Source organism: Xiphias gladius, chromosome 5 (genome assembly GCF_016859285.1).
Source record: "Xiphias gladius isolate SHS-SW01 ecotype Sanya breed wild chromosome 5, ASM1685928v1, whole genome shotgun sequence".
NCBI classification, from domain to species: domain Eukaryota; kingdom Metazoa; phylum Chordata; class Actinopteri; order Istiophoriformes; family Xiphiidae; genus Xiphias; species Xiphias gladius.
In genome coordinates this window covers 4,012,353-4,035,160 of record NC_053404.1, presented here as the reverse complement: position 1 = coordinate 4,035,160, position 22,808 = coordinate 4,012,353, and the positions used below count along the sequence as shown (strand labels likewise).

The following is a 22,808-nucleotide window of genomic DNA, read 5'->3' as shown; positions in this document are numbered from 1 at the left end:
GTTTGAATCCTATTTGAAGGATATGGAATAATTACACATCTGAGCATTTATAAATAACACATACACCGATGAGCCACATCTCTAAAACCACTGACAAGAGAAGTGAACAACATTGATTATCTTGTTACAATGGCACCTGTCAAGGGGTGGGATATATTAGGCAGCAAGTAAACATTCAGTTCTTGAAGTTTATGCAGGAAAAATGGGCAAGCATAAGGATCTGAGCGACTTTGACAAGGACCAAATCATGAGGGCTAGACAACTGGGTCAGAGCATCTCAAAATCAGCATTCCCAGTATGCAATACCTACAAAAAGTGGCGCAAGGAACTAGAGTGATCTGACAGCAGGGTCATCGGTGTCCAAGGCTCATTGATGCACATGGCAATCTGAGCGCGCAGTTTACAAATCTTGGGCACGGATTGCAAAACCATGTGCAGGGAATATGAATCCGAGAGCAGGGTTTATAAACCATACGTACGGATTTCTAAACGATCTAAGAGTTCAGATTTACACATGGCTCTTTATTTTCTCAGCTTACCCTGGGAGGGCTCCATAGGACTCAAGGGATGTGATGCTAACATCTTGGTGCCTGATACCATAGGACACCTTCAGAGGTGTTCTGGAGTCCATGCCTTGACAGGTCAGACCTGTTTTGGCGGCATGAGGGGGACCTACACAATATTAGGCAAGAGGTTTTAATGTCGGGGCTGATCGCTGTAGAATTTCCCAAGGCTCCATTCTCCGGCTTCTTCTTTTCAACATCTACATGTTCAACATCTACAGGCAGAATTTTTGGTGTAGTTATGGACTCAGACCTAAAAGCACCCAGATTAAGATAAAATTACAAAATTAGCCTACCATCACCATAAGAATATAGAATTAAAGGACTTATGTCTCAGAAGGATTTAGAAAAACTTTGCCATATATTCATCTTCAGTAGGCGCAAATACAATGTAATGGTGTCTTTACAGGTCTTTCTAAAAAGTGGATCAAACAACTGCATCTGATTCAGAACTCAGCTGCTAGAGTCCTCACTAAGACCAGTAAGGTGGATAACATCACTCCACTTCTCAGATCATTAAACTAGCTTCCTGAGTGTCAAAGAGCTGACTTTAAAATACTACTACTGGTTTATAAAGCAGTGAAGAGTTTAGGGCAAAAATACACATATGCTGCTACATTATGAACCCCTGAGACCTCTCAGAGTTAAAACTAAACATAGAGAGTCAGCATTCAATTTTTAGGATCCGCATATCTGAATAAACTTCCAGAAAACTTGGGATCTGCTCTAAGTCCTTTTAAATAAGGGTTTAAAACATTTCTGTTTGCCTTTTTCTTTCTTTTTACATTGCCATATTTTTTTTTCATAATTCCTTTTAGTCTCATTTAAAGTACTTTTTTGTACCTTTTTTGTGAAAGGCGCTAGACAAATAAATTTGTCTTGCCTTGAGCAGGATTAATTATCTAAAAACATGGCCTGTTATTTCATCATATTTACAACCCACTGTTGGCTAATCAGCCTCCGTCACTGCAAAGTAGGAGGTTAAATATAACCAGCGGAGCATTGAACAGTGCATTAAGGGAGTTTTCCATTGCTGAAGCAGGAGGACTGGAATGATCAAACTTATATTACAAAGCACCTGAAGCAAGAGGACAACTACAGGTACAGCAGTTTGGTCTATTTCTTCATTTCTAATACAGAGCTCTAAAGTAAGAATTGAACTCCTCCAAAGTCAGTACATCATGTATCACAACATTATTACATATAGGCAATATTAGAATGTGTAATGTTATAAAATAAAATTAATTCTGGAGAATGTGAAAAATAGGATTTTTTAAAATTTACACAAGAATTAAGTTTAGCTTGTAGGTTTGTAGCATAAACAGTGCAGGAAGGTAAACAATAAACAGAGAGAGGGACAATGTCGACAAGAATGTGTTGTAGCAGTAGCTGATAGGTGTTACTGTGGAGATGTAAAAGAGAGAGTGATACAAAAATAGCAAATAGAATAAGAGGAACAAGGAAGGATTTTTATCAAGCTTTGAAAAGGAGGACGAAATAAAATATATGACTGACTATAAAAAAGTTTGGAGAAAAGAGTCTGAAATATATCTGAATAAGCAGAAACAAAGCTCTTCTTTCTGAAACTCCCTCCTTCAAACAATCGAATACAAGATTTTCTCTTTTCAAGAAAGAAAAATTATTAAGTGATTTCCCTCAACGTATCCAGTTTTCCTCCTTCATTTACTTAATTCATGCTGGATATTTTTTTCTCATTACAGCCATGAGGCTTCTCTATCTACTGCAGTTGGTCTGTTTGGCTGTTTGTAGTGCTTCCGGTTCAAGGGACTGGGCTCATCATGGTGCCCCCATGTTTGCCGACCTCACAGTTCGTGAGATGAAAGCCGTCCGAGCCTACCTGCATGGTATTCCAGAACTGGGGCTTACTGATGCTCGAAGCAAGACACTGAAGAAGAACAGCATCCTCCTGATAGAACTCCATTTGCCAAGGAAGCATGAAGCCCTGAGAGCTCTGGACCGTGGACACGCCAAACCTCCACGTCAAGCCCGTGTGATCATCCAGTTTGGGAGCCAGACCAAACCCAACATCACTGAGTACATTGTTGGTCCTCTGCCGTCCCCAAATTCTCACCAAGTCAAGAACTTCAAAGGGGATAAGCCTGTCCGGTTTGAGTCTAGGCCTATAACTGCTGTAGAGTATGACCATATCAATGACATCCTCGAGAAGATCACAACTAAAGCTCACAAGCTTCTGTTTGAGACCACTGGAGGGTTTTCCTTCACTAACTGCTCTGACCGCTGCTTGACATTCTCTGACATAGCCCCCCGTGGGCTGGGTCCAGGTGAGAGGAGAACCTGGATGATGTTACAGAAGTTTGTGGAGGGTTATTTCATCCACCCAGTTGGGTTTGAAGTACTGATTAACCACCAAGACTTGGATCCAGAAAAGTGGACTGTTGAAAAGGTGTGGTACAACAGCATGTACTTTGACAGTGTTGAGGAACTGGTAGATAAATATGAATCAGGAGGTTTGGAGAAGGTCAAACTGCCTGATCATGACGACAATGACTTGTACTCCACTTACATCCCCCGGGGTCACAGCAACACTCCCACTAATATCCATGGGCCAAAGCTTGTGGAACCTCAGGGGCCTCGCTATCACACTGACCGCAACTTTGTAGAATACGCTGGATGGTCTTTCGCCTATCGAGTCCGCTCATCAGCTGGGCTCCAAGTCTTTGACCTCCGTTTCAATGGAGAAAGGATTGCTTATGAGATCAGCCTCCAAGAAGCAATTGCCTTCTATGCTGGTGATACTCCCGCTGCCATGCAAACAAAGTATATTGATGCTGGCTGGGCGATGGGCAGCTCAACCTATGAGCTGGCGCCTGGAATTGACTGTCCAGAAATTGCCACCTTTATTGACCTTTACCACTACTTTGACACAGACACACCTGTGCACCACAAAAATGCACTCTGTATTTTTGAGATGACCACTGCTATGCCCCTTAGAAGGCATTTCAACTCCAACTTCCATGGGGGATACAACTTCTATGGGGGGCTCGAAAACACTGTGCTGGTGTTGCGAACAACCTCGACGGTTTACAACTATGATTACATCTGGGACTTCCTCTTCTACCAGAATGGGGTGGTGGAGGTAAAGGTCAGCGCCACTGGATATATCCACGCCACTTTCTTTACACCTAATGGACTTCAGTATGGTAACAAGGTGTACAACTATGTGCTGGGTAACCTGCACACACACCTTATCCATTACAAAGTGGACCTGGACATTGCTGGTGAGTATTCCAGGACAGTCACCTAGTGTTTTGTGTCCTTTTTAAAGCAGTAACTCTTTATTTACCACTGACGGTCTGTACTTCAAAAAAATGCTAAATTCAATATCAGTGGAAAATCCTGCCCAGTTTCTATGAATTACAAACACATTGGATGATTCTGTTCCTCACACTTTTTGTCCACCAGACACATGTTCTTTATGTAGCAAGGTGGATGGTAAGGGTATAAGGGCCATTCCGCAGAATTGGTTCAAAGTCAGAGCTGGAAACATTTTGAAGTAAATTGTTCTTTTCCCCAAACTTTGTATCTATGTAAATTGTATAATATCCAAGGCACACATTTCTAGTAATTGTACAGTTAATTCTCATATTGTATTTTCATACAGTTTTGGAGCACTTTTCCTCTCTAAAAATGTTTCTCTACCGAAACACAACAATATATATACATATATTTATATATATGTGTGTAAATCAATAACAGTTGATTTTTTAATAGTTTATTTTTTAACATCCCCTTGAAAACTGTTTCTGTTATGACTGCACATTAATGGTGGTGAAAGTAAAGTTTTGGTAGTGACCACAGTATTTTGTTTGCCACGAATGAATCAGACTGTCAGCATTTTATGTTAATAAAAATAACTAATAACTCATAAATGTTGCACATATGCCGCCAGCACAACTGAAAAGAACACATAACAGTACTTGGATAGTTTGGGCCTCGAGGAGAGTGCAAGTGAGAAGAAGTGTGCACACTGTAAGGGTGTCTTATCACCCTTACTAGAAGTGCTAGGTGGTGTGGAAACCATGAAAAATGGCGCCCCCTCTCTTTGACAGTTCACCATCATCCTGTGTTTTTGCTTTCTTGTCATCCATTTTTATTCTGACATGTACTTACTCTCTAACAGATAATTCACTGATACTCTTCAACTTTCCTTTTTCCCTTTGTTTCTTATTTCTCTCTCTTTCCTTTCTTAAATATTTTTCATACTACACTGGGTCATCCCTCAACTTTTGCCTGTGGCCCCTCAGTCTCTCTGCTCTTATTTTTTGCATGTTGGTGTTTTTTCTTTCTCCCTGTATAAGTTAACCATGAAAATGAACATTACTCACACATATTAGAAAGTCATGAGTACTAATTAGAAAACAGTGGCAAAAACAGTGCTAGTCTGAGCCTGACTACACCTGCTCAAAACCTTTTTTTAAAATAACATTGACAATGCCGTCTAAATGAAGATTGTCTTTCCTGTATATTTTTATTCATCTGTGTTTGTACTAGCTGCACCAATGTAACATACTGACTTAAAGGTTCAGCCCATGATTGTAATCCAATATACTTATTGTTAAATTCAGCGAATTCAGCGACCTCATGGTCTTCCAGCTAACCGTAATTGTGTTTATTTCCCCCAAATACAGGATTAAATGTTCTCTTTTGTCACTACCAGACAATCATGTCCCAACCAAAACTTCACCACGTTTCTGTTGTGTCTGTTTCAGTAGAGACAGTTTTATATCATTTTGAGCCTATCAACAAACAGCATGAGAGAGAGGGACGCAGGAACCCTGATCCTGATCGTCCTGATCAAAAATGTAGGGGTGCGGTTAAAATCAGTCTCAGCCCATGGACTGAAACTTAAATTGTCTCCCCTGTGACATGAAAATGCTGGACAACATTTTTTACATGAAGCTTTATGATTTTAAAAAAAAATTTCAAAAATGTATTTTTTAACATCACTTTCAAAAAATCAAAAAGATCTTTTTAAAAACAACAATGCAAAAAATGTTTTCAGTATCCTTTTCATAAGTGCTATCTCAAATATTATTTTGAGTTTCAATAGATAACGGAAGGAAGATTTGCATACCGAAATGCTTTTTAAATTTGTTTTCTGGTTGTGGGACAGTAATTTGCGCCAGTTCGGTAGAATGGCCCATAATGGGTCAGACTGTAACACAGGAGACTGGAGGTCACATCCTGGAAGCTGTAAAGACAGTGAAATGACTTGAAAGAAAGGCCTCACAGGAACTTAGCTTTCACCCAGTCTTTTATTGATTCCAGTCTAGATAAAATGGCTTTCTGGACTTTACCCTGTCATAAAAGAGACCTGACCTATCAAGCGTGTACGACTGTTCAGTTGTCAAAATGTGTGATCAAGGCTATTTGCTATGCTGAAGTCTGTCACTTAATCTTGTAAAACCTGTCTGTCACTTCTACTACTTTTAAAGTGTATTCAGAATAACTGCTGAAAGAATTAGCGAACTTCTGAACCAAAAGTAAATGTATTGTGTTTAAACAGATTGCTAACACCTTGACATCTAACTTCTCCTGGCAATTCTTTGCCTTCACTGTGACACAGGTCGAGAAAACAGCTTTGAGACGATGGATCTGAAATTTGTCAACTTCACAAATCCCTGGAGCCCAAAGAATTTCATCGTCCAGTCCAAACTCCACAGGACAGAGCACGAGACTGAGCGATCTGCTGCTTTCCGCTTTGGCAAAAGGTTCCCCCGCTATGTGCACTTTTACAACCCCAATGAGAAAAATAAATGGGGGCACCAGAAGGGTTACCGAATTCAGTTTAACTCACATGCACACAGTGTCCTTCCAAGAGGCTGGAGAGAGGAAAATGGCATCAGTTGGTCAAGGTAATAAAATATTTTCCTACTATGTTGTTAGAAAAAAAAAATGATTTAGGTAGTACTCAGGTAAAGTATTCAAACCCAGTGTTCTATGTTTTTATGGTTGCCACCCTTAGAAATGTCTTGTCTTCATCTTCATCTTATACACATTTCCCCCTAATACAGTCATATTTTGTATCTTTGGATACATTGGGATCTTCAGTAGAATTTAGTTTCTGTCCATTTGAGCAAAGTTTCCACACTTAACATAATTTATTTGCAGTGATGGACCGCTACCCCACAGGGGATCAGTGGGGTTTGACAAGCTTAATCTCTAAATTAGGATGTTTGGTTAGAAATCAGGCCAGTAGAGGTGCATTAAATGTACATTATTAGAATTAAATATTTCAAATGAGGAAATTAATGTTCTTTTTTCTTTTTAAGCATTTTAATATTAATTTAAGTTGAATTAAACTATATGAAATTAACTGCAAAATTAGGCTATTTCGTATTCTCTTTCCTAAGGGGCACCATCCCAGCTATGCCATATACACTAATTTAACAATAGGGTCCTCCTGAATAATAGAGGTAAAAAATAGGTTTAAAAATGGCACAGAAGACAGTACCTTAAAACCAATAAAACAACAGGATTCATGAGTGATTTACTGAGTAACCAATCAAGAACTCACACAATGGAGGCTGTCCCAATGCTATCAATAACTTTAGCTTATCATTTGAGAAGAGAAAATTTTAGCTAATCTATTCCACTCTTTTAAAAGGTCAAGTATTAAATTAGGTCTAAAATATGTGTTATAAACACAAAGACACACTACGTTATTTTGAGCTCTCGTAGGACATACTTATCCATTGCCACGTTAGCCATTGCCAGCTCTACTGGTCCAGTCCAGCAGAGGGCAAAAACGTTGACTGCACAAGAAAAAAAAACTGTTTGAACTGACTATTTGACAGACTAGCTGAAGTGTTGTTTCTCTGCATGAATTCTTCGTCTCTCGGCTGTAAAAAGCCGATTCACCGGTTTGCTGTTTCTTTGCAGGTATCCTCTGGCTGTTACTCGTCATAAAGATAGTGAAGCCACCAGCAGCAGCATTTACACCCAGAATGACCCCTGGGAACCTGTTGTGGTCTTTGAGGACTACATCCGCAACAATGAAAACATAGTCAACCAGGTACAGTAGTGAACATTAATGCAGACATATCTACATTCCCTGTTCATGTATATGACACATTTCCACAGTGTGCATATAGGAGTGAAGCCAGGGGACAGTAGTTTTGTCCACAATGCTCATGAAAGTCAAGACAAACATGAGATTGGCATTGATGTTCTAGTTTAGTGGTTCTACTTTAAATCTTTGAATAACACAATTTTCATTTTTGCAACTAACAACTAATGATAATTTGAAAATAAGTGAGAAGAGTTTTCCCAGAACCTTACTGGATCACTGCAATCATCTTACAATCATCAACAGTGGCAACACTTTAATTAGCATTTTTGTTACCTGGGTTTTAAGATTTGGTGTGTTAGTGACTTTTTAGACAAAATTACATGCACAAGCCGTTTTTCACTGGAGTCACGATTCATTAATAGACCGCATCTTTTCTTCAGTTCTAGTCCCTCACCGTCATGCCAACTCATGAATGCTGACATTTTCTTCTGTTCGCACTTAGAAATGTATAAAAATCATCTTTTCTGTGTCCTATTCTAAAAAGTCTAATGTAATATTTGCTTTCCTGTGTGCAGGACCTGGTTGCCTGGGTGACAGTAGGCTTCCTGCATGTGCCTCACTCAGAAGACATCCCCAACACGGCGACACCCGGCAATGCAGTGGGCTTCTTCCTCCGGCCCTTTAATTTTTTCGACGAAGACCCTTCACTTGCATCCAGAAGCACCGTCATTGTCCGGCCAGGCCCGGATGGAAAACCCAAGGTCCAGAGATGGACACCTGAGGTCGTAGGTCACTGTGTGACAAACAAGCCATTCTTTTACAATGGTACTTACGCAGGAGTCTAGAGGTGTTTTCGGGTTTTCCAAAAAGCATTTTAGCACAAATAAAATTTTTGCTGCATTTAAGTAAATTGCACAATGAAGATCTCAGATTAATAGCAATCACTGGAAGACCATGTAGTCCGATTTATTCTCAGTAACTTTTGCAATATTTAAATTTTAAAAACAACAAAATCCATGTGAAAAAAAAGAAAATTGTAAATATTGCGTGAACGTTTTTTCTTAAAGGATGCTTGTCATAGTTGGTCATATATAACTTAAAACCCTATTTTGAAATAAAATTATTTAGCTGCAGAATCTACACATTGCACTAACATTCTAAATTGCCCATTTTTCATGAATGTCTGACCTATTCCCTGTCTCTCTCAAATCCGGCTGCATCAAATTAAGAAAAATGTGGACTTAAAACCCAAATCATACACGTGCAAAGTTAATCTTAATGTTAAAGTTAACGTACAACAACAAAGCAAACCACACGTGGAACCTGGTAGAGTGAAGGGGAGGTTATGTGGGGCAAGGAGGGGGCCCTGAGAGCTCCAGTAATCCCATGTTGGGTCTCCTAGGCTGAGGTTTAGCAGCAGCAAGCATCCAGGATGCAGGATGCTTTGTATCCGCCCCACTGGGTGTAAACTTCTGTCCCTCAGCATTCCGTGGAGGGAATGTTTTTGCTGGACAGACAACGGGCCTTACAGAGTAAACAGGCTGATTCCGGATGCTTCCCCGCAAACAGTCCAGGATACCACCTGGCGGCGCCGTCGCCCCTGGAAACCTGTCTGTACATACAATGTGACAGAATGTCCAGAATATCAATAGCACATGTAACTGCTTTGTCCTTTACACACACATTCCTAACATAGCCATGTAACTCACACCAAAGGATAGTTTTGACCACACACTGTATATTTTTGATTTGATTTTGAGACTTTTTTGTATTAAACAATGATTGATAAACACAGGTCGATATTTGCTAGCAAACTAAATATAATTTCAAAGGCAACTGGTGGATTTTGCAGAGCTAAAGTGTGAAAGTGTGTGAAGGGTAAATACGTGTTTTTGGAGTGGAGAAAATGAATCTGGCCAACACCTGTCGTCACAGTCTAAGAACTCTTTTTATAGGTGTGTGCCGATGTTTTACAGTGCACATTATAAAAGAGGGATAGTATGAGAGCTATGCACGCATTAGTGAATGGACAATGTTAGAGGAGGGGACAAAAAGACAATGTGAATTGGCTAACAAGCATTCCTATAGCTTTTCCCATAGCAATGACGGTTTTGACATCACAACTATAGGACAGTACTAAACAATTTATTCATTCTATACCGACATAGAGAAGTTTAACAGGTAAAAAAACAACCTGTAAACAGTGTGAAACTTTATCATGCTCCTGCTGCGATGCCCTTAAATCGTTTAGCCTCTCTCTTAAAATCTTTCTGTAACCTTCTGTGCATTCTGAAATTGCTGAAGACATATTTTTATAAGTTAGTAATAACACACACTTCTGGTTTGCATTTACACAAAGCCATATTATGCACAACATGCGTAAAATTTCTACATGTGTTTAGCAGGACACATGTAGAAAAGTTTCCATTGTAATACCGTACATAATGTACATGTATCATGTTGATATTTCTACTTTACTCCAACGAATATTTCTAAGTAAAGTTTGTAGCAGATGAGATTATTGGGCCTGAATAAAAAGCCTGGGAATTTAGATGGTGAGTTGTTGCCACATAGTCGTTTCTTGAATAATTGTTCGGTCTATTCAGATTATCAGCTGATGCTGCCTATGAATGTGCTTTGAAATAATGTATTAGTAGTTTTCTACTTTTATTTAGTCATAAAAACCAGTGTGCTTGTTTCAGCAGTGATGATTCATAATGATTCATAATCATCAACACATGTCCAAGATTCTTTGGATCAGATACTCCACTCAACTGCATAGAGAGATCGAAATTGGTCAAGTAAAACATGGAGCCCAGGGCTCTTCATTTCCAAGTAGAAACATACTGGATTAAAAGGACACCACCAATTTTACACGACCATCAGTTTACTCATTATGGGGTTTCCTACTCAGCTCCTAAAAAGAGTACAATATCGTCTGTGGCTCTGGAGAGGCTTTCTCCAGTCTGAGAAAATGGCCCTGACAGTGTCATCGGAGTTAAGTCTTCTTGTGCATGAAGATGACACACAGAACTGAAAGAGAAATGGAGCCTGAAAGATATAGGGGTTTACCAATCGCGGAGGGTCTTATCGAGGTGCATTATGGGAAGTTTAGGATCCAGCATTTTTGGGGCTTGATCTGTATGAGGTACTAAAAGTCACCTCGGCCTGTGCTGCAGTGAGATGAGGTGATGGATTTAGACATTTGAAAATAAGACCCGATTGTCTGAAATATTTGCTTCACTCTTACAATGTTTGCAGTGTAATGTTCTTAATATTACAAATATGTGTCTTCAAAATTTTGAATCTTGCTTTGCAGACATTCAACACTCCTTTTAGAAATTCCACTCACTTTTCAGAGATTCAGCACTCTCTTCTGTTTTCTGTCTTCTAGGTAGACCTGGAAAACACAAACACAAAAGTCCCAACACTTCATCTACTCCAGTAAATCCACTTACTATTATACTGAATTTACTTTAAACACATACATAAACATAAATTATACATAAATACATTAAATAGTTGAGGAATTATAGCCTTTTTTATAAACAGTGCTACAATTTAAGGTGGCCAGAGGTAATTTGACACATTAGGACAAACTTTAATATGGTATAGTGTAGATCTAGGATCCAGTGTCATAAGGCACTGATACTCTACCGTCTGCTTTTCAGTCATTTAAAGACCTGCTCCAGGTGCTGGACTGAGGTCAGGTGACCGACGTTGCATTATAATGCTACCCGTTTCACATAAAAAGAGCCCTAAAACCATGTCTGCATAGAAGGCGTAGGGTGAGCAGCGGGTTAGCAGAGTGCTCTGTGTGTGGGCTCCGTGAATGGTTGGGGAATGTCGCCAGGGCAGGAGAATGGCGGGCACACTGTTTGAAGCAAGGTCATAAAACATATATATATATATATATATATATATATGTCACATTTGTGTGGATATACTACACAACCTTGCTGCACCTACAGTTAGGTTCGTAAGTATTTGGACAGTAACACAAGTTTTGTAATTTTGCCTCTCTACACCGTCACAATGGATCTGAAACAAAGCCATCAAGATGTGATTGAAGTGTAGACTTTCAGCTTTAATTCAAGGAGTTTAACAAAAATATCGCATCAGCCGTTTAGGAATTACAGCCATTTTTATACAAAGTCCCTAAATGTATAAAACGTGTATCTTTTAAGGATGTAGTAAAAGCAATCAAAAATTGATCACAAAAAATTTTAAAACAACGGAGAAAGTCCCGCATTAGCATCCTTCCTTCCTTCCCTCCTTGCCACCTTACTATCTTTGTTTATTTTTCCCTTTTTGTCCAGTTGTGACTTTGCTCTAATCATCCCTCTGTCATTATCAATAGATGATTAACCCCATTCATAAAGCCTTTGTGTGAATCCCTAGGTGTGACTTGGGTATGGAAATGTCACGTATGTTTGCATGATGAATCAGAGAAACAGCACAGTTTTTTTTCCCGGTGGTTTATGATAGAAAAATGACACAGTAAACACATTTGCACTGAGGGAGTGTATAATTAAAACCAGATGTCGTAGAAAATGCTTGTTGTAAAAGTATACTCTAATTCTTCCAATTGTGTCAGAACATACAATTACAGTTACATTACATGAAAATGGCTCTCCACTGGTGGTTCCCATCCAACCTGACAGAGCTCGAGAGGATCTGCCGAGAAGAACAGCAGAAAATCCCTAAATCCAGATGTGCAAAGCTTGAGGTAACTTACCAAGCAAGATTTGAGGCTGTAATCACTGCCGAAGGTGCCTCAACTAAGTACTGAGTAAAGGGTTTGAATACGTATGTCAGTGCGATATTTCATTTCATTTAATACATTTGCAAAACTTTCTAGAGTTATGTTTTTGCTTTGTCACTATCTGGTACTGAGTGTAGATTGATGAGAGGAAAAAATGAAGGGGTCTGAATATTTTCTGAACTCACTGTGGCGTAATGCACAAGTCAATATTTTTATGTTAATAACAGATCGAATGACTTTGTTTAACGAGAAAGCAGTAGGTTATAGTGATAAAAATCCACAGATAATCATCACCAGTTCCCCTCAGCTCTACAGTATTTGGTGTCTCAGCTGACAGATTTGGTTTTATGGCCTACGACTCTACTGTTTTGGTTCAGTCATGTTCCATATGCCTTCGCACTGCTCACAGGGCCTCGCCCCATTTTTCTTGCTAGATTCTGCTCAGTATTTTCTTTAACAAAAAAAAAAAAATTGGATTCATATGCTGAATGTTGAGCTTGATTGAAGATAAATATTTGCTTTTAAAAAAGCCTTTGGCTGTTTCTGTTTATCCCATGATCCTTGTCTTCTAGGCATGAATGTGTTATAAAGAACTGGATGCTATGCTGTAGAATTGCTGGCAGGTCATATCAAAACATCAGACATTGTCAAATTTAAGGGTTTTCAATGAGCAGATGGTAATTACTCAACTGGCCAATGATGCAGCAATTTTTGGGGAAAAAAACCTTTAGTCTTATACCATATAAAAGTTTTTTTTTCCATAGCGTAGGGCTTGAAATTTTTAAAATCTTAAATTTAAGAAATTTGAATTAATGTCGATCCATGGCTGTCCCCTTTGGAGCTACCTCAGAATCCATAGTAACTCAACAGTTAAGTATCAGGGCCTACAGCCACCCAAAAAGGAGAAAGAAATGGAGCGCTAAAATATTCTACACAAACTTAGAGTAACTAAAATGGAATATTTATCCAGATGTACTTGTAACCCTTATTCAGCTGCTTTTAAACTAAAATTCAAACTAAAAGGATGATTATCATATCAATGGAAAAAGAAATCACACTATTTAAAAAAAGGGTATCTCGGTCAAAAACACTTAAGATGACAAAGGGCAAAGTTCTCTCTTTTGAGAAAAAAATAAATAAAAACAAAAATAAACAATCTACCACTGTTTTAAAAGCAATTCCAACTGAACTCATAATGTTGGGGAGGGATATTTTTTGCTGGCACACCCTTTCCTTTCGCCCCCCCCCCCCCCTTTTAACAAACCTTAACTTCAAGCTAAGACTTTCAAATAAATTTTTTTTTTAAAAAACTCTCTTCTCTTGAAATTGACTAAATCCACCATCAAGAAGTTGCATACAAACAATATTTGATCCCCGTTTCCTCCAAAAGTGAAAGACGAGCATTCACACACTGATCAGTGCTATTTACCCTTTCCAATGCATTTCTTCATATTAAATTGAATTTTGACAATAATGTTTCCGCTTTTTCTAAAAGGGATATAGAAACGCCAGACCCCCTTTATCCTTCTCCTACGCATACCGCAAAGCATTTTGGGATAAAATAACGAAGAAATATTTGGTTTAGCGACCTTTGCAATGTGGTGGTATGATTTTCTGGCCCAGTACTCTCAGTGACAAAGACGCTGAACTTTTAAGTGACTGTGTTCTTCTGCTTTGGAAATTCGCGAAAAACGAGGTTCCACAGGACAAGTCCAAACCTCAAAGTACAAAGAAGACTCTTCACACTTCGTTAACGAGAGGGAAAACTGCAGTATTTCTCTTACAGTCGGCATATGAGCTCGGACTTGTTGGAGCGATAACTGTTTTGCATTTATTGTAATGAATAAGCAAATTGTTTCTGAAGTTCAAACGGACGGCACCAACTACAACATCAACAACAAAGACCTGGATACAGCGTTCAAAAATGGCGCCGCTTCCAGCCTTATGACTGCTGCTCACAGGGTGCGTTACCTATCGATGTCTTCTCCAGTCGAGCCGGTTAAGAACACACGCGCATATGACACTTCCGCTGGCCCAGCCGGTTGCCCTCATCTTGACCCGGGATTGGGGCGAAAAATAATTTCATGTTATGACTCTTCTCTACTTTCCCCAATATGACTGGACGCTCAGCGACATGTTTTTCCCCGCTTTGGAGCCGCCGCGACCCCCCGCGGGAGAACTTCCGGACGAGGGAAGCGCGAAAAGGTGACATTAGCTGCTGCTCTGTGTTCGTGCTAGTCTCAACTGGTGCCGCTAAATAGCACAGTGGCTTTAAAGCTGTTTCAGTCCCACTGTGTGAATGCAGCGTTTTTCTTCTTCGTGTTGCGTTAGCTTGGACCTGTTACTTAGTGCCAGCCCCCTAAAAAACAAAAGTAAAACTTTCTTTTTTTTTTTTTTTTATTTTAGCCAGTTTGATACAAATCGAGTTTACACCGGTACGTACTGCCTCCGGCAAGTTCGACGCTTGCAACAGCTTCCGCCTTCTCCTGCCTATTTAGCTTTAATATGTAAGGTAACTATACGGCGGCCACACAAGGGGAATCGGCTACAACCTTAGACAGTGTCGAACTGAAGCCCGTACACCGAAGAATGCCGACAGGTCCGTGAACGAGCTTCGGGGCTCGCCGGATTTGTTGCTCTACCAAAATCAGACAGTGGACTAAGCCTGTTAGCCTGTGGGTGTTATTCCGGATTATTTCTGCCGGCAGTCTTCAATTTGGTCAAGTTAAACAACTGTTGGTGTGAATAACCGTTTTGCCTTTCGATTTAGGCAAATGCTTCTACTGTTTCCAGGTTATTTTTTTCTATTTCTGCCACTGTCATCATACAACATATGAGTCGGTAGAGTTTAGTTTATCTAGTGGAAATATAAACACACAGCATTAACATAATTACCACAGTAAGTAAAGTAAACGGGACTTTTAAAGGGGCCTTACTCCACGGTTACCTGTTTCCTGAATACATTCAGCATAATGTTCATTTATACAACACTCATTCCGTTAGTACAACCATTTTACTATCAGATATTATCATTCATTTACTAACTTTGGCATCTTTTGATTGGTGCTTAGAAAATTTATGAAAATATCAGCCCGCCCTGCACAAGTGCTTCAAGTTAATAACCTTGAAGTCGCTCACATGCATAACCCTTTCCATTTCATAGTAAGCTTTTAATTTGAAATACCTTGCAGGAAGGGTTGAGTGTGATTGGAAGTGCATCCACATTAAAATTGGCAATCTCGAGGATTTCAGTCCTGGCTGATTTGGCGACACCTGTAGTTACTGGTGGTAACAGCAAATGCGGTTTAATACTACAGGTCACAGAATTCGAGGGGCAGCAAATTAAACTATTTTCTTATTAATAAAGGAGTAAGGCAATAATTTGCCTTTTTCCATCATTCTGTGAGCATCCGTGATCTGATTTAATACTGCACAAGGCATGAGTCTGCAAACAGCAGGGCACAGTGAAAGGAGCTGGTTACTTGACTGAGAAGTTGGAGGTGTGCAGCCTCTGCAGCTCTTTGTCTAACAGCTCACTGTGGCTGCTCCTTCTTGTTCCATTACCCCCTGCGATATATACAAACTGATCCGCTGTCCAGAAATGCTGAAAATGACCGTTGTCTTGTTTTATCAACGCATTTTTGATGAACGACTGCATTTCCTGTCCCTACTTCATTATGAAAATCAACTCATGTTTCTCCAGTTTAATGCTTTTAATGTGAAGCTGCAGCAGCAGTAGGAAATGTTCGGTCTGCATTAGCAGTAACTTCATGCAGCATTTTTTCCAGGTAGGTCTCCACAGACACCCAGTTCGTAATACTACAAGTATATAAGTATTGCAATGTTTTCATCAGTGGGGCCTGGGCTCAGTCACTTTTTGTGTTAACTGATTCGGCGATAGATAGTGACTTAATAGACATTTACTTAATTGAAAATCTTCAAGATTGCCACTTAAAGCCAATTAAGGGCATGAACAGTTCTTTTTGCTTTGGTCCTCCACCCAGGCTAAAATGGTGTCTTTCTCCCGACAAAATGGAGCTTTTCCAAAACAGCCTCCAAAGTGTGTAAAGAAGGTGAAGAGATTTAGCAGTTTTTCATGTTGTTCAGGTGTTTCACTATGGACAAAGGTTCCACGAAAAACAACCTGGAAATGCATTTGTATATAAACAGCATTTTAAAACTATGACTAGAATTAGTTTGACCATCCAACAAACATTTGTTATGGAGTATACTGGCTTGTTTTACAAACATGCCAGCAATTAGCCAGTGTCGTCCTAATGTGCTACATTAGCAGCACTTTCTCAGGTCTTACGATCTGACCTAAATTTCTCTGATTTCATGTTTTTCTCAGGTAAAACAGAGAGATGCAGACAGGATCAGTGTCAAAAGTGTGGGAAATCTTCCAGGTGGTGTGGTCGTCTAAGAAGACATGGACTCACACTGCAGAGAAACCACCAGTGTGAACAATGTGGCTGCAGTTTCCGCCAACTAAATGCTTACAAGCTACACCTGCAAACCCACGCAGAACGAAGACCAAACAGCTGCGGCCGGTGTGGGAGACATTTCAGCAACCAGAGTTTACACAGAAAACACCTGTGTAATCATACTGGAGATTACCGATTGGGACCAATGGGGAAAGAGGTTCAACAGCCCAGATGTTTACATGACACGCTTGCGTGTCCACACTGGAGAGAAACCATACCAGTGTGACCAATGTGACAAGTGTTTCAGTTACTTATCTCATTACAAGAGACGCAAGCGTGTCCACGCCGGAGAGAAGCCGTAGCAGTGTGAACAATGCGGAAAAGGTTTCAGTCGCTTAGGCAAATACAAGACACATACCTGCGTGTCCACACAGCGGAGAGAAACCATATGAATGTGAACAGTGGGGAAAGAGAGACACTCATTTAAGTAGTTACAACCAACACCTGGGCTGCCACACTGGAGAAGAAACCATTCTGCTGTTCTCAGTGTAAAAGACTATTTGCTCGGCCATAATCCTTAAGGCACATCACTGTGTTCATTTAGATGAACAGGTCTATAGACCTCCTCAGAGCCTGGCGGTGGAGTCTGCCACTCCCGTGCCTAACCAAGGTTGCCTAACTAAGGTCTCTGTATGTCAGTGTTGTACAGCACGTGCGCTGGATTCTACTCACTCTAATGTCCATCTGGTCTTAACAAATACATTTGGTCATCTGATTATGAGTGTGCTTTGGAAGGAGGTGGAAAAAAAAAAAGTGATTGGGTTGGGGTTCCAGTTGACCAGCGATCTAATCATCAGTGCGGTTGGCATGTCTGCAGACCTCGATGTTTCAGAGTTCGAGAGGCCCGCACTGGGCCCGTGTGCTGGCTGCGACTATGTAACTGCAGCGGTATGGTTAGTTGCAGGACAAGATGTGCGTTCGTGTTAAGCAGGCTGTGTGCTTCTTCCAGCACGCCTCCACAGGCGTGCACGCACACAGCACGAAGCACGTAGCCTGCTTAACATGAACACAAGTCAAGCTTCCACCGGGGGAAAAGGGCACTGCTGACATCGGACAGTTAATTAGCTTCTCAGCTGCACCACATCAAACTGCAGGCAAATGTACCTGCAGATTTCACTCGGCCCTGTTAGAAGCTGGCGTGGTCCTTAGCCTTTAATAATGCAGACAACAAGCTCTTTGCCCATGACCTGTAGCTCTAGTGCAAGTTCATTACTCTGTCTCATTCCCTACCATGAACACTGGCAATTAGCAGCCTGCCAGCTTCTGCCCATCAAACAGACTCACAACTCCAGCCGGCTCTGACGTAATGGAGCGTTTCTGATATTTCCCCGAATACCTTTTTATTTTTTTCATTTTTAATAATAAGAGACTATTAACGACACATTTAAAAGCCATATTGTGTGATGTGATTTCAGTTGGACTTCAGTACTGTGTCACTTATTGTGCGCTGAGTTGCTGTTAATGGGACGACCCACTGCTGCCCGTTCATATTAACACCGTTCAACTAGCGTGAAGCATGTGAAGCAGCCACAGGATATGCAAAGTTTTTAACCTGGTTAGCACTGAATGGGATTGTTGATTTAAAAATGCATCTGCAAAACAAGACGGGCCAATGTCTGCATCTTTTCATCATCTGGATGGTTTTCAACTTTCGCAGCTGAACAGTGAGCCGTTAGGTGAAGGGCTGCAGGCTATGGGCTGGACATCTCAGCAAGGTCACCAACTGTACTGCTCCCCCGCTGTCGTGTGGAAAACTACTGGCGCCATGTGTAGTATGAAATTTAGAAGGCTGTTGCTGTCATCATCAACAGTTACTAGTGATCGGTTTCTTTGTGTCGGTGCGGCTGTGGCAAGATCCCCAGCTCCTCCTGTCAAAGTATCCTTGGGCAAGACTCTTAAGACAGCACCTTGCATGGTGGCTCACTGCCATCAGTGAGTGTGTGTGCGTATGACTGGGTGAATGGGAGCGCGCTGGATTAAAGTGCGATTATAAATGCAGCAATATGTCCATTATTAAAACAATACAAATTTGCGTTATTGTGCTGTAAAAAGATCCAGCATGTTGCCATTTTGTTGTATTTCTGACAAAGTGCTGACAAGGGAGTGTTGGCTGTAGTATGAACCACACTGGGTAACCGTGGATGTAGTCAAATCAACCAGGGCTGAAATCTTAAGGAATACAGCTTTAACGAGTTAAATGTATATGAAAAGTATTCATCCAAAACATAAAAATCTAGTAGATCTACTTCCATGTATACATTACATCCGTTTAGAAAAATAAGGTGTTTCTCAAAAACTCTAAGAGGTTTATGACCTCCATGTGCCATTCATTCCATTTCAACCCTAATGGGAATAGTGTTGACATACTTTCCCAACCACAGATATCCAGCAGGGGGGCTCTCTTCAAAGCAGCATACATAAATGGTCTTTACTCAGAATTCCTGTAGCAACTGTCACTTGAACTCGTACAACAGACCGGGACACTAGACTGACACGGGATTTATATTTAACGCGAGGCGATGACAGCAGTCCTGACAGGCGTGTAGGTTTTCGTTTCTGCTGTAGCGTTAACCTCCTCATTTGACTCTCATAGAAGCCCTGCGATACCAGAGGGCCGTTTCGCGCAGTCAAGTTCTGCAGTCATTACGTGCTAGCTGTGGGGCATCCAGGAAAGGGATGGAAATGTGTCAACATAATCAAAGAGTATAACTTTTTATATTATTACTTAGGCACAACAGACGTCGGCGTTAGAGGAGGAGGAGGTGTTATGTGAGACCACTGAACATCTCAGGATCAGAATCAAAAAGTTTATTGATCACTGCAGGGAAATTGCTTTGTTACAGCCGCTCAAGAAACAGTTAGGGAAGAGGGAGTAAAGAAGTATAAAAGTAAAAATGACTATAAACAAGTAAAAAAGAATAAATACATAGTAAGTGAATAGAAAAATGTACAATTGCAAATGTGCAAAACTTAACGTGTCCAGAGTCAGGTGATTGAAGTCCCCGGAGATCATGAACAAGCGCTGGGGTGCAAAGTCTGGATCTGTGTGTGTGTGTGTGTGTGTGTGTGTGTGTGTGTGTGTGTGTGTGTGTGTGTGTGTGTGTGTGTGTGTGTGTGTGTGTGTGTGTGTGTGTGTGATGACAGACAGGATGTTCTTCAGGACAACAAACTGTCTATGATGCTGCCACAGATGAGGAGACATCTGGAGCTGCTCGTCCTCACTGCGAATGGGTAAGGACGGACAAGAAGGAATAACGAGTAATAACCTCAGCAATCGATGAAGTATTGATAAGTAAATGCATTCGGATGATAACATCAAATAAATATATGAGAGAGTGCACGCTGAACGGCCTTCGTCTCGTCTGATAAGGGAGGTCAGCGGTGAAGACAGATGTTTGGAATATTCTGGGGCATAATTTTAGAAACACCTGTCACTACTCTCTGACCCAGACTGTCCATTAGAAACCTCACTAAGTGGATGTAACAAAATACACGTGTCCTCATCTACTGTATTCATCCATCAGTTTCGTTGGCCACTGCGCGTTTCCTTCATGAGATAATAAATCGACACTTTTTTGTGGGTCTGAATATGAACTGAACAGAAGCATCACAATGAGAACTTGTCTGGTTACTGGATTATATTACAGCTACTGACACGTTTTCACTGAGTGGTGACAATAATAGTAACATTAGCTACATTTCACATTCATGTCATTATTGATCCATACTGTGGTAATTAGACAATAGGTCTCTGTAAAAAAGTCTCTGTAAAGGACTACGTACCCATCTGTTCGTTCTTGCTGATGTTTCAGGATAAAACTGGTCTTCATTTCAAAAGTAAACACATCTTGGCTCCCAAGAGGAGGATTCAGCAACATTAAATAAAGTTGTGTGTGTGTTTCTTTCTCAAAAAACACAATCTACCTTATCCGTTGCTGTAAGGAAGAATGAATAAATCCATCTAACACACTTCTGCGGTTCACGGCTGCTTCTTTCAAGAGAGCTCGTGTCTCGGGGACAGAGTTCGCCGTGGCGCCGCTGTAGCTTCCACCCTGTCAGACGCACAAACCAGCTCTAAGAAATAAAGAAAGGAGCCAGAAGCACCAGTGCAAGACGCACCGACAGCACTGACCTGTGTCCCACAACCAGGATGAACAAACTCTATGCAAATATACAATATTTACTACTCCAACTATATGTTTGCTATGGTGCAAAATGTCTACAGGGGCCTCGGTGCAAAAGGCATGAAAATAATCCCTTTTGTTAACCTGCCAGACGCAGGACGCAAACATGGTCAGTCACATTTACTGCCATCAAACTCCATGTGTGGGCCACAGTTTTTGGAGTCGGCCCTCAGTCCTCCCGGCTCTGTCCTCTCAGGAAGAACTGGAGTCAGTATAGTTGAAGGAGCAGAGCTGGAGCCTGCGGCAGGCACCATCATACCTGCTGGTCCTTCCATTATGGGAGACGGTTTGGTCTTCTCCTTCTGCTCCTGCTCGGCACGGAAGAAAGGGGTGGTGGTGGTCTGAAGCGAGCGGAAGGGATCGTCTGTGTGGTATAATGGAGGTCCTTCGAGCCTGTGATGAGGCCTCTGATACAGGCTAAGGATGGACGCCCTCATGGAGTCGACGACTGTGCTGCTTGGAGGACGGTTCCTCAGGTTGGTTACTATCAGCTGCAGCACGATGTCATTTCCATGTGATTTCATGACGGTATTATTATTATGCATGATAACTATTTATTGTTAAAAACGATGAAGCTCTGTTGAGATGTGAGGTATAGCTAAACAGAACTGCCTGTGTCATTACCAACTTTTTCACACCGACCCACTGCGTGTACCTTCATTACAACAAACCCCAAACACAAATATCTGGACTTCTGCGCACATCACCCGCACATCCGTCTTCGCAGCTCTTACAGCCGATGACTGATCCCGCTCCTCTTTCCATCAGGCTAAGAGCATTAAATACCAGACGGACGGCCCAAGTGCATCACTACACGGACCCCGAAGTCAAGAAAGATGATATTTTTATCTTGCTGATTAGAATCCTCCAGGACTCTGTACACTTCAAAGTTATGAAGGATAGCTTGTCTATCTCTTCTGATAAACCTACCTCTAACTTCAACGCCTCTGACCTACCGATGCCTCTCTGAGGAAATGTAAATCCAGATCCGAAAGTTAATTCACACATGCTTCAAAGGGCCGAACGTGATCCCACTGTGGTTTGAACAGGTCTGAACTTATGGACTTGGTGCTTTACCAGCTCCGAATATCAAGAGTGACAACGCGCTGACGCAGTCGTTCACAGACGAAGACGGGGCCCAGGTCGACCAAGCTGACGTCAGACATCTGTCCCTGGCTCATTCCTACACCTTCAATGTTAAACCCGACGACCATGCCCCCCCCCGAAAAACAAGTTTTTCTCAATCACTGCATGACAATTCCTACTTTTTTCACCTGTCACGTGCAAAACTCAGTGTTAAATCAAGCAACCGTAACAGTTTTACACTGAAATAACAAGTTTAATGCAGGTGTAATATTTTGATGCTGTTCTAGGGAAACATTTTAAACCAAGCAAAATAAAAAATAACCAAGCAAAATAACCCTGAACGTGTTCATAAATGTTATATTTATTCATTATTTCATCTATAATGAAATAGTTTGTGACGCTCCAGTTAATAGTGCCATAGAGCATCCGGCAGATGGAGGATTCAGGTGTTTCTCACAGAGTAAACCAGTAGAGGCCATGCTCTCCTCACTGCAGCAGCTGCTTTCTCACTTCCACATTTTTATCACAGATTTTTTCACTGTTTAACAAATCAGCACAGTGGAAGAGTTTCACTTGTCGTCAAGAGTTCAGCTCCTGTCAGTCAGCGCTCAGGTGCAGAACGAAATGAGAACTGCGGGATCTGCTTTGATAGGAGCATCTGAACACGTCAAT

The 22,808-nt window shown here is 41.0% G+C and overlaps 1 protein-coding gene and 2 long non-coding RNA genes across 4 annotated transcripts; 2 read left to right on the top strand and 1 right to left on the bottom strand.

The window, feature by feature from the left end:
• The first annotated feature begins 1,595 nt into the window (after positions 1–1,595).
• On the top strand, positions 1,596–8,491 carry aoc1 (amine oxidase copper containing 1). Its single transcript, XM_040126747.1, has 5 exons — positions 1,596–1,664; positions 2,285–3,823; positions 6,172–6,460; positions 7,488–7,620; positions 8,193–8,491. Exons 2-5 carry the CDS (start codon positions 2,287–2,289, stop codon positions 8,460–8,462), a joined length of 2,229 nt encoding a protein of 742 aa, XP_039982681.1. The 5' UTR covers positions 1,596–1,664; positions 2,285–2,286; the 3' UTR covers positions 8,463–8,491.
• Positions 8,451–14,465, bottom strand: LOC120789769. 2 transcript variants are annotated; one of them, XR_005707454.1, is made up of 4 exons: positions 14,354–14,463; positions 12,239–12,294; positions 10,970–11,017; positions 8,451–9,229 (listed from the first exon to the last, which is right to left on the bottom strand). It is a non-coding gene; the product is annotated as an uncharacterized LOC120789769 (long non-coding RNA). The 2 variants fall into 2 exon arrangements; XR_005707453.1 differs by lacking the exon at positions 12,239–12,294 and having other exon boundaries at positions 8,584–9,229; positions 14,354–14,465.
• A 10-nt stretch (positions 14,466–14,475) lies between these two features.
• On the top strand, positions 14,476–18,910 carry LOC120789768. Its single transcript, XR_005707452.1, has 2 exons — positions 14,476–14,587; positions 16,734–18,910. It is a non-coding gene; the product is annotated as an uncharacterized LOC120789768 (long non-coding RNA).
• The last annotated feature ends 3,898 nt before the right edge of the window (positions 18,911–22,808 follow it).